This window comes from Aptenodytes forsteri, unplaced genomic scaffold (genome assembly GCF_000699145.1).
Source record: "Aptenodytes forsteri isolate BGI_AS27 unplaced genomic scaffold, ASM69914v1 Scaffold50, whole genome shotgun sequence".
NCBI classification, from domain to species: Eukaryota; Metazoa; Chordata; class Aves; order Sphenisciformes; family Spheniscidae; genus Aptenodytes; species Aptenodytes forsteri.
Genome location: NW_008795126.1, coordinates 2,470,058 through 2,494,938, shown reverse-complemented (window position 1 = coordinate 2,494,938; position 24,881 = coordinate 2,470,058). Strand labels below are relative to the sequence as shown.

The 24,881-nt window shown below is 38.0% G+C and overlaps 1 protein-coding gene across 1 annotated transcript; it reads right to left on the bottom strand.

The window, feature by feature from the left end:
* Positions 1 to 923: 923 nt before the first annotated feature.
* MLYCD (malonyl-CoA decarboxylase) lies at positions 924 to 24,881 on the bottom strand (the record flags this gene model as incomplete). The annotated part of the gene is made up of 5 exons (XM_009277335.2): positions 924 to 2,336; positions 11,564 to 11,713; positions 12,230 to 12,386; positions 13,725 to 13,837; positions 24,627 to 24,881. Coding segments are annotated over 5 exons (1,209 nt in total), but the record flags the coding sequence as incomplete, so codon positions are not given.

Sequence of the window (24,881 nt, the reverse complement as noted above, 5' to 3'; positions counted from 1 at the left end):
ATAATCAAATAAATCTTCAGATATCTTTATACTTCTACAGTGTTTCCTAGTGCGCATTCAGCAAGCTATCCAGAGAAGGTAAAAAAACCCCAAAACCCCCAAAAAAACGCAACCTATATTTTGGCTTATGCCATATTGCCCCTGGTATATGCACCAGAATGCCGCCAACCACAATTCAAGGGGAACTCAACTTTTCTTTAGTGGCTTTGGCAACCGAAAAATTGCTGGACACATCTTCTGGCAAGGGGATGATAGGATTTTTTTTTTAAATTGTATCTGATCAAAATCAATAAACTAACTTTAACCTGTTGATGTATGAGAAAGCTGTTGACTAACTAGGGTGCCCCTTTTTTGGAACTGTTCTTAAAAACGTAACAGAGGCAACATGGCACAGGCGATGCGCCACTGCTAACGTGGCATCACTGCCACTGGTGACCAGCTGCTGTATAAAAATGTCTGCTCTCAAGGAGTAACAGGCAGTGAATGTACGCTCTCTAACAATCAGTGCTGCAAAACCTACCATCAACAGAAGTTCAGTCAAGCTTTTCCTTGCATGGAAGATATATATAATAGATTCCCTTAACAGGTTACCAGCTTGGAGGATGGGATTTTTTTCTAATAATGAATATGAAAAAAAGTGTATCCAATTATATAATTTAATTCTAGGAGAAAGGCTAATTGGACACTTACAGCTTTCTTCACTGCTGTTTTCATACACGAGCAGGAACTCTATCACTTTCAACTCCTGTGTATAATTCTTGTCTTGAAAACAGGACTGGAATTTGACCAGACACGGAATAAATCAGAAATTACAAAACAGCATGAAATTCTGTTAAGATGGTCCTTCTGCTGTGGTGGCACTGTTATCAAGGAGGGCTGTTAAGTGAAGGAAGGTACATGCTGAAATACACAAGACATGATTTGTTGAGAAAGTTTATTTTATTGGTTTACAGGTCACACCTACCTCTTTCTTAAAAAAACTCTTTATCAACTTAAAAAATTACCAGAACCAAAGTATAATATACGTATTTGGAAACTTCTCAACTGATCCCTAAGTATCAGTCTCTCTTATTCCCCTCTCCTATTTGAACGCTCCCTTCTTGCTCATTATAATTTAGCAGACAAAAGTGCAAATATAATACTACATACCTGCTGCACTGAGAGATCCTGATTTTTCAACAACATTAATGCAAGGCTTTTCCATGCTCCAGCAAAGCAAGGACTCAGTGAGATTTTTAGTGGTTTTGAAAAAGGAAAATACCAGGAGGTTTTACATGACAGTTTTTGAGGGACAATAAGATGGATATTAATTGAAATAAATTTGTAGATTACCATTTTGCTAATATATTTGACCAAAAATTTACCTTCATTCAATACTTCTTTCCAGGTACTCTGGTACTGAACTATCTATAGTAGTAGTATGACAAAGTGCAGCTCCTTTGGAAGACACAGTTTATACAGGTTTATATTCAACAGAATAATGGTACGGCTCAAGTATTATCCATTCAAGTTACCACTGAGTTGTAACTGATTGAGAGAATTTTACTCACCCTTTAATACATACCTCCAACCCATTTGCACATAACAGGTATCTAGAACTTACAGTGACTCAATCACAGTCAATTAGGTTTTGAATATATGGCAACATAAGCAAGACAACTGATAATCTAGATAACTTTGCATCGTGCTGTACTGAGTAAATTGGTTTTACAAGGGACATTCTCATTTAAATATAGACAGTGCAAAATATTACAGCTCTTTATAGGTAAGGAACACTTGTTCTTAGGTTTCATAATATTTAATTAAAGCTTGCTATTTTGCTGGAACTGAGACACCAAGGAAAGAACCTGCTCTGAGGCTTTAATTTGTGTAGTCCCCAGGTATGCTGCACTATTACTGGCTGTATCCTCTAAGAAGTATCGGTAGTTTACCATCATGCCACAAGAAGCAGCAATGCCCCGAGGGCTTGTGTCCGCCATCCAGTTTATCCGCCACATCACAGAGCCATTCTGAAGATGAAAATTTGCTACTGGATTAAGAGCATAGCCACGATGTTTCTCTCCATACAAATACCAGGCACAGAGCCTCATAAATGGTGAATGGAGCACTTTAACTAATTTTTCTGATCTCACCCACTCATTGTTATTTAAGAGTTTCTTTAGCATTTCAGTAGTAGAGTCTCCTGTGATCTCAGAGATTTCTTGCCATTCTGATTCTGTAAAAAGTTCATTTCTTTCCAGTTCTTTTGTTTGTGAGGAGAGGAGACCAACAAGCCATTTTGTGAATCCCGGGATAGGCGAAAGAGTGGAAAAAGCTTTTATCTGAGGAAGTTCTTTCTGCAGACAAAAGGAGAGGAAAAAAAATTAATGAGTTTTGTCATGATTGACAATGAGAAGTTTGAAAGAACAGCTCATACTCTTTACTCGATGTCAAGTGAAGACTAGGGATGCTGAGAATTAACTGATACACATAGGCACACACCAAAAAAAAAAAAAATCACCCTGCCAGTAACAGGTTTTAGTGACCAGAAAGCACTTGGAGAACACAGAAAATTTTCACACTGCCTGAATTACAGTCCACACACATAAGCTATTTAAAAGTACTTATACAGTACTTACCGACACTACATTCTGGTATACCATTTTATAGGCAGAAATAAACAAATACAATCACATGCCATAAAGAAGTTATTCAGAAGAGTAAGATTTAAAAAAAAAAACAAAACATGTAAGTTTCTAAAACCTGTTAAATACCATTTATTTTTCATATGTAACTATCTTTTTTTGAATCAAGTGCAGTTTATTATTTCAGTCTATTGTAAAAATCAGGAGAGGTACAACTTCCACATTTTTATGGAAAGAAGTTATTTCCTGAAGTTTTGAAAAAGATTCTTTATACAGGTCAGCTACTTTTCATGCCATTCCCAAACTATAAACTACACTGACAAAATAGCAAGATAAGAAATATATACTTACAGTAAAAAAATTAATCACAGTTTAATAATTGTTTTAACATAATAAAGCCTCTCCTCTACTCCTACTAATTTATGAGTAAAAGCTGTTAACTGCATAATCATGTAAAGGAAAACATACGTAAGGAAAACTGTGTTAGTTTTGGGGCACACCAATGTGAAGAATAGAGAAGGTTGTTAAACTCGCTGTCATTTGGAATTAACAAAAATGACATAAAAATCAACCCTACTGAAGGAGTAGGGGGGCAAGGAACAGAGGGAAGACGGAGCTGAACTGAAACAACCGCAGCGTTGTTTTAATTACTGTTCATATAGGAAGCAGTGGTAAGAACGGAGACATTTATCAACATTACAGAAGCATCTTAATGTCAACAGAAAATTGTCTTTAAATGACTACAAAATGCATTTTTTTCTACTTTTGAGTATTACCCAGATAACCATTAAAAAGTCATCATTGCTCAGATGCTACCTTACACTAGCAAACGTTAATGGAATGCCTGCTGCTCGGTTGTTTATATTGCACCTGCGCTGTTGCATCCTCAGGTACCGCTGTGCTCCACACAACGCTGCCACCTGCACTCTGTTTCATGAGGATGCAGAAGCCAGGGAACGCAGGCCCGGCATACCTCCGTTACAGATTGGCGCCAGGCACCATTTCTGATAACTTCGATAACTGAGTAATATTCAGCTGGTTATTTACAACATCTTCTTCCTTCCCACCCAGAGCTTCCTAAATAGCTTACTGCTGTTCTGCTGGCTTCCGGCACTACGATACACCAGCCAGCTCAGATCTACCACCTCTTCAGTTTTGTGACTTACAGTTGCATAAACTGAATAAGCTCACTCGCTCCCCTTATCTGAAGTTCTTTGACTATTACACAGATAGGTAAGTCAAAGAATTCTTCTTTTGGGACCAGACAGGAACAAGAAAGGCAGACCAAGTTACAAAGAAACACCCTATTTTATCTCCTTACGAGAACTGGATAAAGCAAAAAGCAAATTATTTCATAAAAACACTCATTTCTATATCTTACTGAACAAAACAATCATTTCTGTAATCAGAGAGACCAGGAGATCCTGACTGTGTCATATTCTCAACTGCTATAGCTACCATGGTCAGATAATGCAATACTAGTACAGCGTTGATCTCCTGTGACTTTTTCAAGTCTCCACTAAAGGACATGATGATATTTGATTTTTAAGAGTAATTCTGAAGCATAAGTCTGTAATGAGATCTGTGAAATACAACTATCAGGTTACATCACATATGCATTTCATAAAAGAAAAAATATTCTACGGACATTGACGTAGAGAGATGTCTGTGGAAGGCAATTTCTGCTGATATCTTAGCACCTCTTTGTACAGTTTTAGAGAATACAGCATTTATAAAACAAAATAGTCTATTAGGGTTGTGCTTACTGCGGACCATGGCTACAAGAGGCATGGATATAGAAAATACATTTTAATTAAAAGAATGTTTCTTGGAGTAGACAGTTCAGCCTTTTTAGAAAAGTTTCCCCTCTGCTTTTGAAAAAGAGAGCAAGAACCACAGTAAATTAAAAAAAATACATTTAGGAGCAGAAAAAGGGCAAAAATGAGAACAGAACAAAGCAACTCCATATACTTCAAAAATCTTTCCCTTCCCAAGCCCACACTAAATACTTCCCCATGGATATAAAGACTATTTATCCACAAATCAATTCAAAATAACTTTATGAAATTTGAACACAGAATCAAATGCACTCACTAAATCTTCCTTTGATCACTTTTCATCCACCTCCTTGTCGGGTTTCTGAATCAAGGAGTATACCTAATCATCACATTTGGAATCCACTTTTCTTTAAAGCAACAGGATCTTAATTAGTATGGCAGAGGAGAGCTATGCTCAGATGCCCTCTTGTCAGCTACACTTTCCTTGATTGAACACTAGCTCCCACCAAAGACAACGCTACTAGCACAAAACCACAGACCTCCTGGAAGAGGAGGAGGGAGAAAGATGGCACAGAAGTGAATTTTTAAAGGATGCTGGAAAAATAACTTCAAGATATTTGTTCCTGGAGAAAAAGCTGATAGTTTTCAGTTCTGTCAAGATGGTAATGAGCAGTATCACTCGCTACCTTCGTTTCGCCATCAGCGCACTGAAAGCTGACCAGTGGTAACCCTACTGTGACCGGCCGTGGCTGAGCTGCTGAGACAGTCTGCTGTCAAGCAATTTGACCTTTTGCATGTCAGCTCTTACTGTGGCTAGATGAATTTCTGCCCAGAAGGGAGGGCCACAACTCCCTTCTGAAGATTCAGTGACCCAGTACCCTTCTGCCTGTCCACACAATAATGATGGATGACAACTCAGCAACCGTCTACGATGTGACAGACCTGCAAATGAACCTTAAGGTACAGAAACACAAACCTGTAATCTATAATGAGAAGTACCCTTTTCATGTCAGCATCCTTAAGCAGCAGCAAGCTCCCCCCAAAAGACAGTGGATTTCAAAATGGGGTTTCATTCTTCTGTGTCTTCCTTCCCTGTTGTGCTTTAAAGTTCATCTTTAGTCCGTAACACAAAGAACACAAGAGACAGGGATAAATCAGTAAAAGTATTCAAATTAATCACCTATCAATGAGAAATCCTAGATGTGCTGCTAGAGGGAGTACAGATGTTACTATTGTGCAGTGGGGTGAAAAAGAAGGGGAAAAAAAAAAAAGAGAAAAAGGTTGCTAGAGGTTACTTTCCTCTAGGTAGGGATTCAAGGAATACCGGATGTGTTTCTTTTTGACCCAAAGATGGGATTGCATTCCTTAAAGGTTTTCCTTTTTTTCTAACTATATTACTCATCCTATAAAAGATAGTGCCTTTGAGAATATATCGCTTAGGGGGTTGGACTAGATGACCTTTAAAGGTCCCTTCCAACCCAAACTATTCTGTGATTCTATGTTTGGGCTTAAAACCTGAGAGGGGAAGAAGGAAGGTAATGTTGAAATTTGAGAAGCAGAAACTCTTCTTTCAGGTAAAAGGAAAAACTGATTGGACCAAGAGAAAAGGCTGCTTACCAAAGTCAAGTCTGGAAGTCTTCTGCACCATCTCTGCTAAGAAAGCACAGTGTTTGAAAATACTACTTTGCTACTGAACAGAGCTAACAGACAGGGCTTTTCACACAGGAGCTGAGCCATGCCCACTGCTTCCATAGGGTAACAACTCCAATCCCATCTCCCACTTGCAAAGCCGAGAGGGTACCTATGCACCATCCACAATAACAAAAGTGAGAATGATTTCTTCCCATATTTGTGTGTTAATAATAACCACTGCAAAGTTCCTAATTAAGTATCTGACATTTTGCTTCCTTGTGATGTTGACTGCTCTTTGTTTATCATTCACTTTCAGGAGTGACCTGTTCACCAAGCCCAACCCAAAATATTTATCAGGAAGTTAGTAGCTCCTACTCTATTAATAAATACAAGATTGGAAATTGTGCCTATTTTTTACTTCTTAAGACAGATAAGACATGGGAAAGTGACCCCATTTTCAAGCTACAGTACAGACTACTACATATCTGATAAATGCTTGAGTTTAGGAGCTTATCTGAGGCGGCCATTTCTTGCAGAAAAATAAATAGATGCAGCGAAGTGTGTACATTTATGTTGTTGCTAAATTGATGTGCTAGTTTCTAAGGCTATTGGTGGAGATCCATTAATGTTTATTTTCTTGTCAGAAACCCACACACCATTAAGAAACAGCTGCTCATTTTGTTTTGGGGTAGATTTCTGGGTTTGGTCGTCTTTTAGTTTGTTTTTTTTTCATTGCAGAAGAGCAGAGATTTCTCCTATTATCAATATCTCATCTGAAACTGTCTTGCACTCTGAAAGCTGTAGTCCAAGGTCACATTTTTCATCAACGAAAGCAAAGCCTGTTTTGGAAATTATGATCTCCCCAGGTCACCTAGATCGAATTAAGGTAGCAATTATCAACAGCCCAACCAGAAAGCGAAAATCTGCCACCAATTGTTAAGCATTCTATTGAGTCACATAGTAGCTATCAGTTTTCTCCCCCAAATGCCACAGGCTATAAAATTCTAAGCAGTTTTCTCAAAGGCTTCACCACAGTTATCTGTGTCTGTCATCTGCAGACTGAATTGCTATGATGTACCTTCTGCGGAGCTACACACCATTTAGAGTGGCTATAAACACATTCTGAATTAAATGTCTGTCTAATGAGAAATCTATCTGTCTACGCATTCACCAGCACCTATCAGCTTGCTAGAAATGCATTTGCCTGCTTGTTTTCCAGCACCCAATCTGGGGTTTGTTTGTTTTCTTACTAGTTGTCTGAAATTGTTTCAAAATCCAATTCGTTTCTGGGAACAATACAAGCTCAAATTTAAGAAATACAAGACATTATTTCTGTTGTCTGCTCCCTGCTTTATATACATTAATATAACCAAGAGACTACACAGAATGCATAGGTAGCCTATTCTCAGATTTGTACAGGGAGAACTGAGACCAAAGTGGTATCAGTGGACTCATGAATTCATCCCACTGCTTGCCCCAAAATAATCCAAACAGGAGATGCCCAGATAACAATAGAAGTCTGTTTATAAAAACCTTCTAAACTATTTGTGTAGCAAACTTTTGTCAAGCAACTACCAAAAAAAGAAAAATCTCCTATTTAGAGCAGCATACTTTCTCCCAGGATGCCCTCTGTATGCGACACAAGCTACATCCCTAAAGTGCTATTCTGATCTCCGTTATATCCCTCCCCTTTACCCAATTATATTACAATACCTGTGGCAAATGCCAAATCATAATGTCTAGGTAGATATTAAGGATTCAAACTGCTAACTGTGCACATATAAAGAGATGAAACTGAGGACCCATTTCTGTAACTCAACTTCATACGTCCTCCATCTGCCTAAATTAGCGAAAGACTCAAAAGCAGGGGCCATTAACTTCTATGCAGCGCCTCAAACTAACAGTGCTTAACCCTGAGGGTTGTAATCTTCGCCAGAGCCTCTAATGCTGCAGTTTTCCTTACGGTCCTAATAAAACCCCATTTGCAAGAAATACTTTCATGAGGGAATCTGTACTTGACATTCTTTGAAGGTGAGAAGTGCTACCCTACCCATGTTCATGCTTAGCAGCGTATGTGACCAGTTCAGGTGAATTAGCGAGAAGATTTCTTAAGCTCTATCTTAATTGTCCATTAATGAGATTTTCTTTTAAGGAATCTGGTACCAACTGAATTCATAGACAAAACTTTATAGTGTAGATACCTGCTAGATCAATGTTTCAGTACAGTTTTTAAAAGTATTGCCAAATAAAGGCTTCAATGATGGAAAAAGAGAGTGGCTATTAGCATATTTCTAACTTAGTGCATGTCTTTTTCTGATTTAATGATATACATTCATGACAGGTCCAATTTGGAGTTTTCCTTATGAAGAATGACAGCTGAGAATTCCGTTTTGAGGTTAGAATGGCACTTACAAGTAGAAGTGTCAGAGCAGGTTAAGGCAAAGTCAGACAAAGGATTTTTACTGGAGGATAAAAAAAGTTTTAAGAGTTTGCAGTGCCTTGGGAAAATACGAATCAAATAACATTCTGCAGATCAAAGAGATGTCCACAAAAGTTAACTCAAACAAATGGCAAGTTATGAAAGTGTATTAATCATCAATGATTCAAATGTAATGAAAAACAAAATCCTCAACCTCTTCAAATGGTCTCCTCTTCCTGAAGCATTTTATTATCAGTTAAATTAAAGAGAGTCTCAATTTATGTAACCTGGAACACTTGGCGATTTAGCAGCACTTTAAATAAAGATTTGTTTATTGCAAAGCCATGCAAAGGTTACATAAAAAAATCTTCCTATCAGAGACCTCAACTATCTATTTTTACAAAGGCTGCTGGAAGCTTGCTTAATGAGATGTAATTTTTGACCCAAGATTTTTTTGCTGAGGCTATATTGTTTCAGCTGCTGTCACCCAAGTCAACTCAGCACTACCGCTATACCATTTGTCCCTTTTAAAGTAAGTGACTATAATGCTGCTCCAGAGAATTATGTCCAATCTGAACACAGACAACCTTGGAAAGTCCTTTGCTTACACCTGACCAGAGAGAAAAAGAGCATATGCGTGCAATTAATGCACTGAAGTAGGATTTCCAGAATTTTGGGAGACAGGTAAAACAGGCTGCCAAGAGTATTACTCATCATATGCCCTGCCTTTGCCCTGAACAACCTAACTTTGTAGAAATTTCAGAGTGTAAGTATTTTGAAGCTGAAATATATGGGCTTCTCTCCACTGAAAGGTGAAGTCCACTGAGATGGGAGTCACAACATTTACAACATAGAATCATAGAATCATTAAGGTTGGACAAAAGCAGAATGACTAGGCATTACGGAAGTGCATCAAATAGTTCTGATAACAGTATGATGATTTAGGGTCACTTCACAGATGTAAAATATGTAATGGGAGATGGTTCTTGCAGAATTCAAGACAACAAATTCAAGAACAGTACTTTGGAACGAAGAGGAAGAAAGCACGAAGGAGTGGGAAGAAAGTGGGAAGAAAGGAAAAAAATATTAACAACATCAAAGAGTGGAAGAAAAACTATTAAGAGAACCACATCCATCATGGATAAACACTCCTGGATTATCCCTCCTATCTTTTTTAGCCCTACAGTGGTACCCCAACAAGGTTTATCACCAAGAAAAGCAATGGTGTAGAGACAATACATGAAGGTGGCTGTACCCTTAATATATAGATATAGAATAAATATAAATAAGCAGTTCAAGTTTTGCTACAACTTCATAGTCAACTGAGTACATATCCGATTTGCCATATAAAACAATAATAATAACAGCACGTTTTTAATAACATCTTAAAGCCATGTATGAAATTTAAGTAGGGAGGAAGACCTCCATCTTTGGCATTGTATGGAAAGCACCTAGCTTTCAGTAAGTTATTTCAGCTTGAGGCAATAATTTTATGATTAGAATGCATTTAAAGGCATCTCAGCCAAAGTGTTTCCTATCCATCATGTATTTGATGAACACTGAAGAAGGGCTGGATTTTACAACACTGAAATGTAGAAACTTTGTCCTAAGTATAAATAAGAAACATTCTTCTGTTGGACACATCAAATTTTAGAACTTGCACGTAAGTCATCTAAGTATGGTATGTCTATTTTCCTTTATAACTCACTCATAACTTTTCTAGTGTTGTAAGCAATTTAGTGATGGACAAATACGTTGTCAACAGGGTTATTTTATGAGAGGAACTCAATTATCCAGAAATTATTTTTCAGATGTGAAAGCAGATAACTGCATGAATTTATTCCAATTTCCCCTCAGTCAAGATCAGACAGATGGCACAACCTAATTATACCTGGACTACTGCACTTTAGACAATTAATCTAAAAGCCATTCCGAAAGCAAGAAGCAACAAAATTCAGCCAAAATATCCATTAAAAATAAAATAAAAGACTTCTTCAGGGCAGCCAGCTATGATTCAGTGGTTGACTAATCAATCATTTTTTAGTGGTAGAAATTTGGTGCATCCAATTTTAAGTTATTTTTCTAAGTAGAACTGAAGTTCTAAATCACAGACAATTTTCCAGACATCATTACTAATCCAGATGTTGGAACGATGAATATAAACACAAGTAGTGATCATTACTTTTAAGTGGTAGCTTTGTTAATAATTTAAGTAGTAAAGACTATTAAATAAAATCATGTACTCAACACAGAAATGTGACTGTCTCTTTCACACCACTCTGTATATAAATCAATGAATTTTCATTCCTTTTTCCAGTTGCTTGGAAGAAGGTTCTACAAGAAGTCCTAAAACTACTAACAATAATCCCATAGTATGCAATAATACTATATAAATTCATAGAACTGACTTGCATAAAGTAACTGATTCCTGTGACTTTCAAATGTTAAAGACATCTTCTTTACTATATTGCAAGAAATGCCTGGGCAAAGTTTTTGGTTCGGCTTTTTTTTTAATAGACATATTCAAGGCAAGCATGCAAACTGCACACATAACCAGTGGCAATTCAACATAACAAACAAGCAAACGAATTAATTAATGTACAAGAAGTATTGTTGTTACTGGAGCAGGAGTAAGATTTTGAAAGAGGAACAGTGAGGTACATTGAAGAGAGAAAATGTTGATCGGGGCCTGGAAGGAAACCTGTTAGCATGCATTAACAATGCCCCAGCCATTCAACTGAGAGACAGTAGTGAATCATGTAATACACTACACTGCAAAATACAGCTATATGAAAGCTACCTTCAATAGAAATGTACTAATTTGACTTTTAAGCGAGCTATGCACATGATTAGGCAAACACAAGTAATTCATGCAGTACCGTGTCAACTATGTAACCGTATCTACATCTGGCAGACCTTAACCAACAGCAGAAAATGTTCTTCCAACTCTTTACACATCTTTAAAGGTTGATCTGGTAAGAAGCTGCAAGTGTAGGGGAAGATCTAGCAGCTCCTTGCCTTGAGCAATGACACAACATGGAAACTAAAACAGCAACGTAAGGGGAGCACACTGGCCAAACAGCATCTTAAGTACACCCTGCCACACCTACCTGCAGCTCTTTTACAACCCGTTTGATGAGGTAAGTCCCAAGTTCCACACCTTGCAGTCCCTGTTGAGTCAAACTGATTGAGTAGAAAATTGCTGTTGTAATTTTGTCTGTATCTTCTGTTTCTAAAGGTGGCACTTCTTTCACTATGGCCTGGGAAAATAATTATAAAATAAAAAAGTTTTAGTAGTAGTTATCATCATCATTATGGGGGAGGGGGCCTTTCTTTTTAACTTTCAAATGTGTTAACACTTTTCCCCACTGTTTTATTCATTACCCTCTGTGAGAAACAACAAAAATCTAATCAAAGAGTAGAAAGAAGAGCTGCTTATTTTTTAGCAAGTGCAGGAAATAATTGTAATGTGGTTTAAAATTTTCAGAGGTAATCATAACCGCTTTGAAGTTTTAATCTCATTTGCTATGTTTTCTTATATATTTCTTATCTTTTCTTATTCTTCTTGCACTTGAGCAAAACCCCAAAATTTCAACGTACATAATACAGGAGATATACAGAATATCCCTGTAATTTTTAAGTGCCAATTCTCTCATCGCTTAAAAAAAAAAAACCAAAACCAAATATTCCCAAATTATAAAGAACTACAGCTTTTTAAAAGAAGTACATTGCAATTTGAGCACTTTGCTGTGTACTAAATGCCTCAGTGACTGTACCTGGATGCTGCTGGAGATATCACTGGTTAGTGCAACATGCAAGACTATCAATGGTTCTCCTGGGATTGCACAGTGAGAAAAAAAGTAGCATCTTCTATATGACCCAACTCGACGCTTCATATCAACCCAGTTTCTAACAGGATGCACAGCTTCAGAACTCAATGAGAAAATAAAAAGAAGTAAAATTATATATATTTTTTTTCATTTAAAAACAGAGGTCAGCTGCCAACCCTACAAGCTCAGTACTTTCCCCTTTGATGTCAGCGACAAAACTCTCCAATCAAAAGAGGAGAATCAGGCTGTAAGTGGAAAAAAGTAAAATTCATCAGCAAACTGTGACAAAGTAGACTGTAAAGCCATATTGCATATCCACTCTCTAGCTTTCTTTGGGATATGCTTATTACATATCTGAGATTTCACTTGCACTTTCTGTTCAGTATAGGACATCCGACTGAGATGATGATTTCATCATCTGAGTGATGATGTATGAGTGACTCATACTGAATGAGTCTGAACACACCTCTAAGGAATTAGTTCTCCTAAGCTAAAGTAGTCTGTTAGCACTCCCACAGCCATGTCTTCAACCAATCATTCAAAGCATTCTTTTCTCTATTACATATTGAAAGTCTAGAGCGTTTGCCAAAATACCCTGAAGTAAAATATCACTAATTATTTTTATTTTGAAAATTTAGCTTGTATAAGATCTCTTTTCTTGGCCTCATCCACATTTAAGTCGTGTACTTTCAGAACTCTTTAGAGATTCATTTTTCTTCAAGCTTTTTATATGATAAAATGCCACACAACATAACTTTGATTCAGTCATCAACTTCATCACTACGACTTTCAGTATTTGACAGAAATTCAGAAATAAATGTTGTAGATTTTAAGGAATGTTCATAAAAAACAATGTGCTCTCTTCATGTATAGTTCACAAGTAATTCTGTGCACCTCAGCAGTTCCAGCCAGGAAGGGGAGCCTCACTACGTTAGAAGTAAAACGTGCTCTTGAGTGTTGGGCATCCCATGCTGCATCAGACTTAAATATTAATTCTCTACCAACACTGCTGGTGTAGACTGACGGGAGAAGAAGGTGGCAGTGGTGATGGAGGTAGCAGAGGCAGTGGCAGGAGCACCTGTGGGGGGAAAGGGAGTGCGAGAAGGCAGTGCTGCAAGAATCTAGGTTTGCAGGAAAAGTAGCAGCAGCACCTCTGGGAATGTGGGAGGAGTAACTGAGAAGGTTGGGAGAAAAGACAGTAGTCTAGAAGTGCAGTATGTGAGCTAAAGGATCGAATTATGGGACAAATGATCCCCTTCAGCATTTACTTAATTCAGTTTTTAAAGTGTGCTCTTTAGTGTGTTAAATGCAACTATTCCTTAATTATACTTTGCCTGTGGTTCAGTACTGAAAAGCAGTATCTTGAAAATAGTGGATCTGTGCAGTCACAACCATTTCATCACCTTTTCATCAACGCGCATTAGCAACTTTTAGCACTTACTCACTAATTTTCTGGAGTACTTCACAAGGTGATTGCCAAGTGACCCGTTCCAAGTTTAGGAATCCTGTCGAGAACCACTCTGAAAGCATGTTCTTTAGAACTCCATTCATTTCCTGCAAACAGAAGAAAGATGAACTTATCTGCTAAATAAGCTAGGTAGAACATACCAATGCGAGTAAAGATAACCTTGAATATTTCAAACTACAACACTGGGAAGTTCAAGGAAACTAATGCATCTGTTTGAGAAGATTAACCGCTAACAGTTCAGCTTTCCTCACACAGGACTAAAACAATGAAAATGTTTAAAGACACTGTCTATAGTAAACTGCAGACAGGGAAATGGAAGATAATGCAAAACAATGCAGATGAAAAGCAGACAATAAATAGAAGTATTTGAGCAGTCTTGACAATAAGGCCGCAGTTGCACAGGTGCTCAGATTTAAATACCATGAAAAAAAAAAATAGGGAAGTTTGATGAAAATACAGACTTGAATTTCACTATAATTTTTGATATCTGAAGCTCTTCAGCAGTTCATGCCTTAGGAAAACCATTAGTACTAGCTTATCAATATAAGAAAGCAACTCACCAAATTAAAATTTTCCAGTTCCTTACCATATTTTATTAGTCATCTCTACTTTATTAAACATTTTTTCCATTGCTCTTTATGAGAAAGATACAGAATAACTATTTACTCCTGCACGTTCTGCACCATGATTAACACATGGAACTTTCTACTTTCGACAGATCTCCAAGGCACATGACATATCTACTGGAGGTGACTGGAACATATACAGGCACATTTAGGCATCAGTAAACTACAAAAATGCTTCAGTTTGGACTTTAGCATGGATTGTTCATGTCAGCACAGGAGCTCCACATACCCACTTAGGATGACAAATTATAAAATAAGTGTCTTTGAACAGGATGCAGATAAAACCATAGGCTTTACAGAATTTTTCTTCTCTGTAAGTACGAAATTTTTTGAGCAAGAAAAACAAAAGCAGCAGCATAAGAGAACAGAACTCAAAAATCAGAACGGATTTGGAACAGTATGATACAGAATTAAAGCCAACTGTAGTATCAAATACTTTCAGAAACATTCATCGTAATAATGAATTTTATATTCCCTACTAATTTCCTGCTGCCTATATTATTAAAGATTTTCCTGTCTAAAATTCATTGAGTTTAGAAAGTATTCTTGAACTCAGCACAGCATGAATATCCCTTAAAGAGATTCTAGAGCTTATTTCTCTTTCTTACATTTGCTTTGTATATAGGACACAGTGTGATACCAGCACCAACTTAACAACAGCCTGATCAGAAAGGTAGGCTTACAGATAAAACCATAGGCTTTACAGAATTTTTCTTCTCTGTAAGTACGAAATTTTTTGAGCAAGAAAAACAAAAGCAGCAGCATAAGAGAACAGAACTCAAAAATCAGAACGGATTTGGAACAGTATGATACAGAATTAAAGCCAACTGTAGTATCAAATACTTTCAGAAACATTCATCGTAATAATGAATTTTATATTCCCTACTAATTTCCTGCTGCCTATATTATTAAAGATTTTCCTGTCTAAAATTCATTGAGTTTAGAAAGTATTCTTGAACTCAGCACAGCATGAATATCCCTTAAAGAGATTCTAGAGCTTATTTCTCTTTCTTACATTTGCTTTGTATATAGGACACAGTGTGATACCAGCACCAACTTAACAACAGCCTGATCAGAAAGGTAGGCTTACCTGAAACTAACTTAATAACCATTTATTTAAAAACAAAAACTCTTCACCTTCTAGTCAGACCTTTATTAAATAGCCACTGCTGTACATAAAATAGACAAAAATTATGCTCCAATGTACTTTAGCTTGCTACATTTAAACAAAACAACAGAAGAAAAAATATAATATATCCAGAAAACACTTACTACTTAAAACAGCTTTCCAAAGCTGAGATGTAGTCTCAGGACTTCCATAAAAAAGCAAAAATATTTCCTATTGTAACCTAACAAAGATGAAAGTTGCAGAGGCACTTGTCAAGAGACACACATCAAAGAAGGTTCCTGTTGGCCAACGTAACTGCTTACAAGTATTCCAAGATTGAAAAAAAGAACAGTTTTATTCTTTAATTCAACATATTAGAAAAATGAAAATTTTCAAACCCTGACTATGCTTGCAGCCAACTGTGATCAGATATTTCAATCTACACCAATCCACCCAAACTTATAATTAAATTAACTCCTCGCATAAAAACTAGAGTAAAGTTGATAGTAATGACCAGTCATGGAGCTTGCAAGGTAAATTCCTAACAAAGCCTGGCTCTTTTCCATACCTGAAGTGCAGAGTCAAATTCTCCTTCAGTTTCCCTTTTTCCTACCTACTCCTTTGTCCTGGTTTCGGCAGGGATAGAGTTAATTTCCTTTCTAGTAGCTGGTACAGTGTTTTGGATTTAGGATGAGAACAAAGTTGATAACGCACTGATGTTTTAGTTGTTGCTAGGTAATGCTTACACTAGCCAAGGACTTTTCAGCTTCCCATGTTCTACCGACTGAGAAGGCTGGAGGTGCACAAGAAGCTGGGAGGGGGCACAGCCAAACTGGCCAAAGGGACATTCCCTACCATGGGACGTCATGCTCAGTACATAAACTGGGGAAAGCTGGCCGGGGGGGCCGCTGCTCGGGGACTGGCTGGGCATCGGTCGGCGGGTGGTGAGCAATTGTACTGTGCATCACTTGCTTTGTGTATTATTATTATTATCATATTATTATTATTATCATTTTATTTCAATTATTAAACTGTTTTTATCTCAATCCACGAGTTTTTCTGACTTGTGCTCTTCCAATTCTCTCCCCCATCCCACCGGGTGGGGGGGAGTGAGCAAGCGGCTGTGTGGTGCTTAGTTGCCGACTGAGATTAAACCACAACATCCTTCTACGCTTACTAAGTTGTGTTAGTGAAATACATAGGCTTTTCTTTGGCATCTATCTTAGTTTATGCAGAAATGGCTACTATACCAACCATCTAGAAAAAAACAGGCATTCATCTGCATAGAACAATTCTGTCATGCATGAAAATTTTATGCTATCTTTCTGTATTTTTTTCAGTAGCATCCTCAAATATGTAAGAAAAGTAGAGCTTCCTTACTGAAGCATAAATTGACATATACCTCAAATAGTGAAAATGTCAATTGCCTTGTTCCAAATACAGGGAGTATCCATGAAGTATTCCATGAGGTCAACTCTCCCAAGTTTTGCAAATTAGATTTTTGTTGGTCTTTCTCAGTAGAGCTCTCTTTCAGTTAAATAAACTGTGCTGAAAGTCTTCTGCCAAATTGTGCTCCCACCTGCACTTGTACCACAAGGCTGACCCAAGCCTGCATATGCTAGTAAAAAAGAAGTTGTTAAATGAACATGAAACTGAAATAATACAAACAAAATTCACCTTAAGTACATTTATAGGGTAAGTAATCCCCACTGGGAAACAATGGAAGCCACGTAATGCATGGCACCAGCATAAAAAGAAACCTCCGAAAAAACCCACGCATATGCAACTACCTGCAACAAGTACCACTGAAGAACTGAGAGAAATGAAGGATCACATTAAACGAAATCCACCCAAGCAACGGACAGTCTTCACAATTTTTCACTGATGCTTTGATTAAAACGTTCCTGCCTTCTCTGTCTCAAGGTAACACTATCCTACGCAACAGTAGCTGGGGGAGGAAGTAACATAATAGGTGGCATTAAAAAGGATCTGATTAGCTACGTCAAAACTTTGCAACTAGGATAGTTGAGGGACATATGCAGTATACCTTCCCCTGCCTAATAAATGGATCTATTGCACATTTGTAGGAAGTCTGATGATTTGGGGGCATACCGGACACGTTTGTTAAACCTGTGCTGCCTTACTACCTCAAAAGAGCAGACTATTTCTATAATATGACATTACTGTGAGAAATGCGTAATTACTGTTGGCTCAGGATACTTCACTTGACACACTCTGACAATACATCACTCAACTGCATTTAGAGTAGCTGCAATCTATACTGGCAAAGCTGTTTTTGCTGATGCTTCTGGGCTAGTGGATTAAAGAGAAAGTAGCAGGTAAAACAAGCTGTACCAAAAAGAGCCCAGAACTGTCTGCATAACAGCATCTACAAAAAAGGGCTCTTTCTGGCACGGCTAAGTCATGCAGGAATTGCAACTCCTGGGCAGTACAACTGAGCAGGTACTGGCCTGCAACCTCAATAAGGCTTGCATCAGCAACAGTTTTATTGGGAAAAGCTGAATTTTAGTTTTAAGTACTTTCTCATACACAGATTTGTCTGTCGCCCTTCCCCCCCCCCCCAATACACTTTTCCTCTCCAACTGTAGAGGTATGTGTCCTAAACAAATATATTCTGACTGTTTTGTTTCTTCTGGCTTTAAGGTACTTCCCTTGCAAATCCTTGTTTCTGCATACCTCTGAAGTTTTTAGAAAATAACCATAAATCATTTTGGTCAAATATCCCTTGGTGCAGTGAAAGTCTCCACCTATTTCAGGATTGATTGTTTTGTTTTCTTTTGTAAGGGCACACTGTAAGCCAGAAAAATAAGCTAGAGTTGTCAGATCTGGGGTCAAACTAACAGATTCCTATGGCTCTCTTGTCATCCATCTGCTTTTTGGAACACCATTTCAAGCTGCAGTCTAGCAGCTAGGAGGGAAAACTGCTGATGGCTGCACTCCTGCTAGTCATTATTTTGAACACACTGCTCTGCATCTATTGGCAGTAACATGGCTCAGATGGCAACGAGTGACTTGGGAGAAAGCCAGTTATACTACACGGATACTGGCAAAAGTGGAAAACATAGGAATCGGATGCATTTTGCTTCTTTGAAGCACCTACAGGTTTAGGAAGCATGCTCCATACGATGGGACATAATGATGCCCAGCTGAACTGAAGGCTACTTTTCAAGATGCAGAACGCATTAGAGAGCTACTTTAGGTCCAAGATACAGCCGTACAAAAGCAATGCAATTGCAACCAAAGAAGAAAGTGAAGCAGATGTGCTTTCAGTAATGATTTTGGAAGAAAGGAATATTGTTTATGGGGAATCACAACTCAGTTCAAATGATCTGTCAGATGTAAATAATAATGCTTTATAAAACAACAGGGCAGCACGCAGGCCAAAGAAATAGAACAGTTCCAGTTGGAAGGGACCTACAACGATCTCTAGTCCAACTGCAATGGTGTATGTTGACAAAACTTCTTAGTGTAGAAAGACATTAAACACTTTATACTATCCAAAACTGTGTTTAATTCAAGCCATGTAAGCAGAATTCTGAGTTGTGTTTAATACCATAGTATATGCTAAGTTTCTGAAAGGCTTGACTCCAACAATGACAGTCTCAAGTTAGGTTCTCTTATTTTGTAAATTTAGTGGTAAGTAAATTCTTATTTTCATTTCAGAGGCCTTTCTAGTCATAAAATTACATCTCCAAAATTTCATTACAAAGAAAAAAAAAAAGCACACATTTATTATTCAGCATCTCAATTTTAAATTTGAGCAACAAGACATACTCAGATTAGTATTTAAAATTACCAGCTATACTTCAGTTTCTATTAGCCCAGAATAATAAATTCTGGTAATTTTTTTTTTCATTCCGTGTTCTTGCTACAAGAGAGCAAATTACAGGCTTTTTGATCTTCACATGAGGTCACTATTTATTGGGCAACAAATGGGAAAACTCTTATGAAAAGCTTAAATTATTTTTTTTAATCAAGAAAAACTGCCTCTGATGAGGGAACTATGTCAAATTCCCTCTCAAACTACTAAAAAATAAAACACCCCTTACAATGAAAATTCATATGCAGATATTTACTGATAAACATAATATGAAACAGCAGTAACTAACACTCCATGCGTATCAAACACATGGCTCAGTTACTGTTAGTTGCTGGTTAGGTATCGGACAGGGCTACAAGAGCAGTATTCTGCCTCGCAAGAGTCAAGTTTTTCCATGGCTTTGGAATGTTTGAAGTTTTTCACCTGATGTGCTTCATTTGGGCATACTGACTTACAGACCTACTCTGATACTGCCAAGTGTTTAAAGGTGTCTTTGTTGGGTTTTTCTGTTGGTTTTGGTTTTTGGGGGTCTTTGTTGGGTTTTTCTGTTGGTTTTGGGGTTTTTGTTTTTTTTTTTACAAATTAGCTTCAAAATATACATCAGAATACCCCTGGTGAGATACTGAAAAATATACCCATCAGCAGAACTGGATTCAATAGTGTGACGCAAATAAAAAGGGACTGTTTTTCTGCTTTTTTATTGCTAATGGTAATTATTGCAGTGGTAACAGCAGTGCTGAAAACTTCCATGGCTCTTGTGTTTTATATTGTTTGATGACTTATTCTTTTAAAAAAAAAAATAAAATTATTTCCCTTTTTTCCCATTTTTCCTCATTTAGACAATGAGTAAAGTGTGCACAAGCATTTTCAAGTGACTTAATCACCTGTATATGTTATTTTACTGTAATATGTTGAACAAACACAAAATAGAAATGCTTCATCAACCAATATCTAACAGCCCAAGCTGCTTCTGTGTTGATATGTTTTGAGGAAATGGAAAAATATTTTACATTTACAACACAGCAGCGGGTAATCCTTGTTTTAATAGGTCTTTCAAAATGCAAAGTAAAAACTAAGGCCTGTCTAAGATTTAGACAGTTTGGGCAAAACCAAAATCCCAATAGGCCATATAATGCATTCTGTAATTTTCCTCCAGCATCAAGAAGATCCATTTAATTTTATTTCTACATTTCCTTGTCAGTGCAGATACAAATACACAGAAGTTATAAAATTCTTGTTGCACATTTGTCTTTACGTATGTTAGAATTTAAATCAAATCTACAATAATGAAATGGCTATGCAAGACTTTTGACAGATAAATACCAAACACTTTTTTCATAGAAAAACTTTTAATTTTCATTTGTTTCTCTAGTTAAGGGCTTCTTAGACCTTTAAAGCAAACTCTTTCAATATTCAGATTCTCCATATAGCCACTGTTTCACCTGAGTGAACAAATACTCTAACCCATTCATGAATCCCCATCAATGAGACCACACTTCTTTCAAGGTAGTACAACTGGGTGAAATAAATACACCCTTCTGTGGATGTACATCTATCACCACAAATATTTCCCCTCCCCAAAAAGCCACGTACAGCCTACACACAAAATATTCTCCCTTAAAGACTGTTCTACCATTTCCAATTCCTCTACTAAAATTTAAAACACTTTCCCTGATTATACGAAGGTCAGTGTTCAAATCTGTGAGAAAGCTTTAAGAAAAAAAAAATTTCAAGGAAAAGTCCAACTCTAGGTCCTTGCTGTGTTTAGGAGCAGCTGCTATGAGGGGAAAAATAACCAAAACAATTATGGTATTTCTTTTTTTCTAGTAGACCAATACAAGAACAACAGGATTACAGATACACTCCAACTACTGCTTAATTATGGAAGCAGGCTTATTTATAAATCAATTTGACAAAAATGCTCTTTTTCATTATCTTTTGCCAGCAAATTGGAACCTTCCACTGACTTCTTCTAAATCATATGGAAATATGAAGATTATTTTAAAAGCAGTAGTTGAATGATTTGCTACCCTGAAATAATAATGTTGTGAATTTTTCACCAGAGTTCGTATTTCAAATGCTGAAACTGAGTAAGCAAGCAAAATATAAAAAATCTCAAGAGAAAACGCTGGCACAGAAAAAGAAGTACTGCAGATGAGAAGGTTCTGAACAGTAAGAGGAAGAACTACACTCAGGAAACAGGCTTTCAGCAAATTTCACTCTTTGCATTGCAAGGGCTCATCAGAAAATCAACTCATTTATAAAGACAGTGGAAAACGTGTGTGTCCTTTGGTGGAAGGAAGGAACAGAACAATGAAAAGAATGTAAGAGAGAGAGGGAAAAAATTCAAACAGCATCATGAAGAAGAATTAGGTCCAGCTTTACTGTAATTTAACTTTCCAAACCACTTATTATGTGCCAGTACTGTTTTTTTGAAATGGTCATCTTCACATTATCCATGAGGCTTATGATAGTAGTAATTGACTCATATACTTAATAGAAAAGAAAACCCACGTCTGGGACAGATTATGAAGAAAAATTTCTCTTCACCATATGTCCTGTACACATTTTTGGTGGACTCTTCGGAAAAAAAGGCTGTATAGCTTCAAAAATAGAGTTTACCACTGAATTTTTGCCATCTGATTATCAAGAAACTTGTGTCAAGCATATTCATCATCTTTTACACAACCACAGAAAAACATTTACTATGTCATAACAACTTGCCACTGAGGATACCTATAATTCTTCTGTCTCGTTCTAGGTGACGATTCTGCCTTCTAATAACTAACTAAAATATAAACTAAACCTTATTTGCCGTATGTTCCTTCTCTTCGCACAGTCCATCATTTTATGTATTTCCAATGCATTGTTCAGGGTTTATGTTCAAGATCTATGGAATTCTTTCAGTAAGGTAGTCACCATTCTTCTCAATTTCTTGTTAAGTCAGCTTTTTCAACCCAATTTGCCTTACATTGGATCCTGACAGCTAGGGCACCATGACTTCTGATTTAATGGACGCTGCTAAAATAGTTCAGTGACTTCAGTGCTCAGAATCTTCACAAGTCTAATAATGAGACACATTTTGGAGTGCAGTGCAGCTAGGCACATGTCATGCAGTACATAAAATCAGAGTAAGTTAGGCATTTGCATTTCTTCATTTACTTTAAACATCAATTCAACTTAAGAGGTGATTTATGAAAGACAACTGAGGGCATTATGAAGATGTGTATACTTGGGAAACTGCAGACAATACTGCACCAGTTTGCAGTGCATCATCTATTTTGTCAATGATTCAGGAACAGTGAAACCAATGGAGAAACAATCATCAGGTAATTTGCATCTTCTTGTTTTAAAATAATACCTTCAGAAATTCAGGCAGACAAGAATTCATCATGTGTAGTAGTGAATCCTGACGTGTTAACATCCATCCCAAGTTCCAGAGCTTTTCTATACCTTTTTTCGTCTCTTTCCTGCAATTAGGGAAACCAGCAAAGAACCACTCTGAAATTGTCCACTACAAGATCCCAAAATATGTATCACGAGAACAGTTCTCTACTCAAGACTCAAATTCTTTACTAAAAAGAAAAAAACTCTAACAACCCCCCACCCCCCCAAATCTATAGCCTGAATATTCTGCCATATAGTTTTCTCTGTTCTTGACATTTAGCCTCAGAACAGGTAATAAATACAGTATCTCACACCTATGGCTTAAGGTATCAAATTAAATACACATGCCCTCACACCACTTCCTCGCAAACCACTTGCACCAGCTAGTTATCAGCTCCATTGCAGAGACCGTCAAGACTTCCTGCGGGTTGGGTGCTCCCTTGGGTGCTCATAGTTATCCTGACGCTTACTTGCAACAGAAGCAAATAGATTTTAAAGGCCGAGCAAGACATTTATTTCAGAAGCAAGACATAACACCTTTCCCAGACACACTAGCAAGAACACTGGAATAGCACGTAGTTCTTGGTCTTGGTCGCTGTGGAAAACAGACGAGAATGACCTAAATGAAACTCCAAACTGAAAAGAAACAGTATCCACGGTAAATTCTTACAGCCAATACAGTCACAAACAAAAACCAATGCAAACCAGTTCTCGCTTAATCTTTCCTGGCTTATGTGCTATTTATCACCAACTCTCATTTTTAGACTATATCACATTTTAAAAATAAAACTGATCAACAAGCGCAAAAAAGACTACAAAAACAGATGTGCAGAACTAAGCCCAGTCATATGATGAACTCAAACATTTAAAAAAATATTTTGAGGAGACATAACAGAATGCTTATGACAAAAGCTTTTATTGAAGCTTTAGTTTTGCAGACAGTATTTTTCTACTTTCAAATGGGTTTAGTATGTTTCTGAACATACTGTATTATTTGACGCATGTACATTCAGCTGTTTTACACATTTCTATCCTGCTCATTTTGCAAATTCAGTCTGGTTTTACTTAAGATGATCCAACTGGGTGTGGATTCTTACCAATGCTGTTGCTACTTCAGTTATGTGATGACCGTGGTTAACTGACAGCACTGACATAAAAACCCATCCTTTTCTTGTCAAACTTAATTTGTATCTGAATATCAACAAACAAGTTATGGTCAGTGCATCTGACCAACTTGCTGTCTTTCTTCATTGCCTTCTGGGAAGTCCTGTCACCTCCTGCCACTCTCATCTGCTACATCATTCCTTCCTCCATGCCCATATCACCTCGCTGTACCATGTAACCACTGGGGATGTTCCACCTCACCTATTTTCTACACACTACTGAGCTAAGACATGACAACTCCTTTCTGTTGTTGATATTCTTCACCGTTAGCACGACACAGCTGCTATGTCACTTTTGGCCCTGTATCGGACTCAGGAGTCACGCCACTACACGTCACTCCTGCAGTGAGTTCCTGACGCAGCTTGGCAGCCCCAACATCAGCTGCACTACGTCATGCTGCATCAGTGTGGCACTTCCTCCACTGCCCTAACGCCAGCCCTCCACAGCCCGCAGCCCAGCCTCCCACTGCCACTTCACTTTGGAAAGCCCATTGCCTCACACCACGGGCCGCTCCCTTCCTGAGCCATGTCAGCAAAGCCATCTCCCACTGGTGCCACAGCCTGCGGGAAGGGGCTTTGCTCGTGTCACACCATGGAGAGCCCAACCGCGAATCAGGTTCACGGGACGCCCTTCAGCCCAATGGCAGAGGCTCCACGAGTAGCACCATGAGTAGGAAGCCCCAAACCACATACCCTGCGGCCTCCCCCCGACTCCCTTTCAGAGCCACCCACTCCCAGCCCCACCCTCACCTTGACATGAGGCCCGTCCACTGCCTTGGTTGCCAGCCCCTCCACCAGGTCGCCCCTCAGCTCCACTAGGAAGCGCAGCCCGCCCTCGAGGCGGCCCAGGTGCTGGAAGAGACCCCGGTACTGGGGGTTGAGGTAGTAGCGGAGCCGGTCCTCGGCCTGCAGCAGAGCCCCCAACTCCCTCTGCTGCTCCCGGGCCTGCAGCACCTTGGCGCTGAACTCTGCCACCCGGCCGTGGTCCACGCCGAAGTCGCGGGC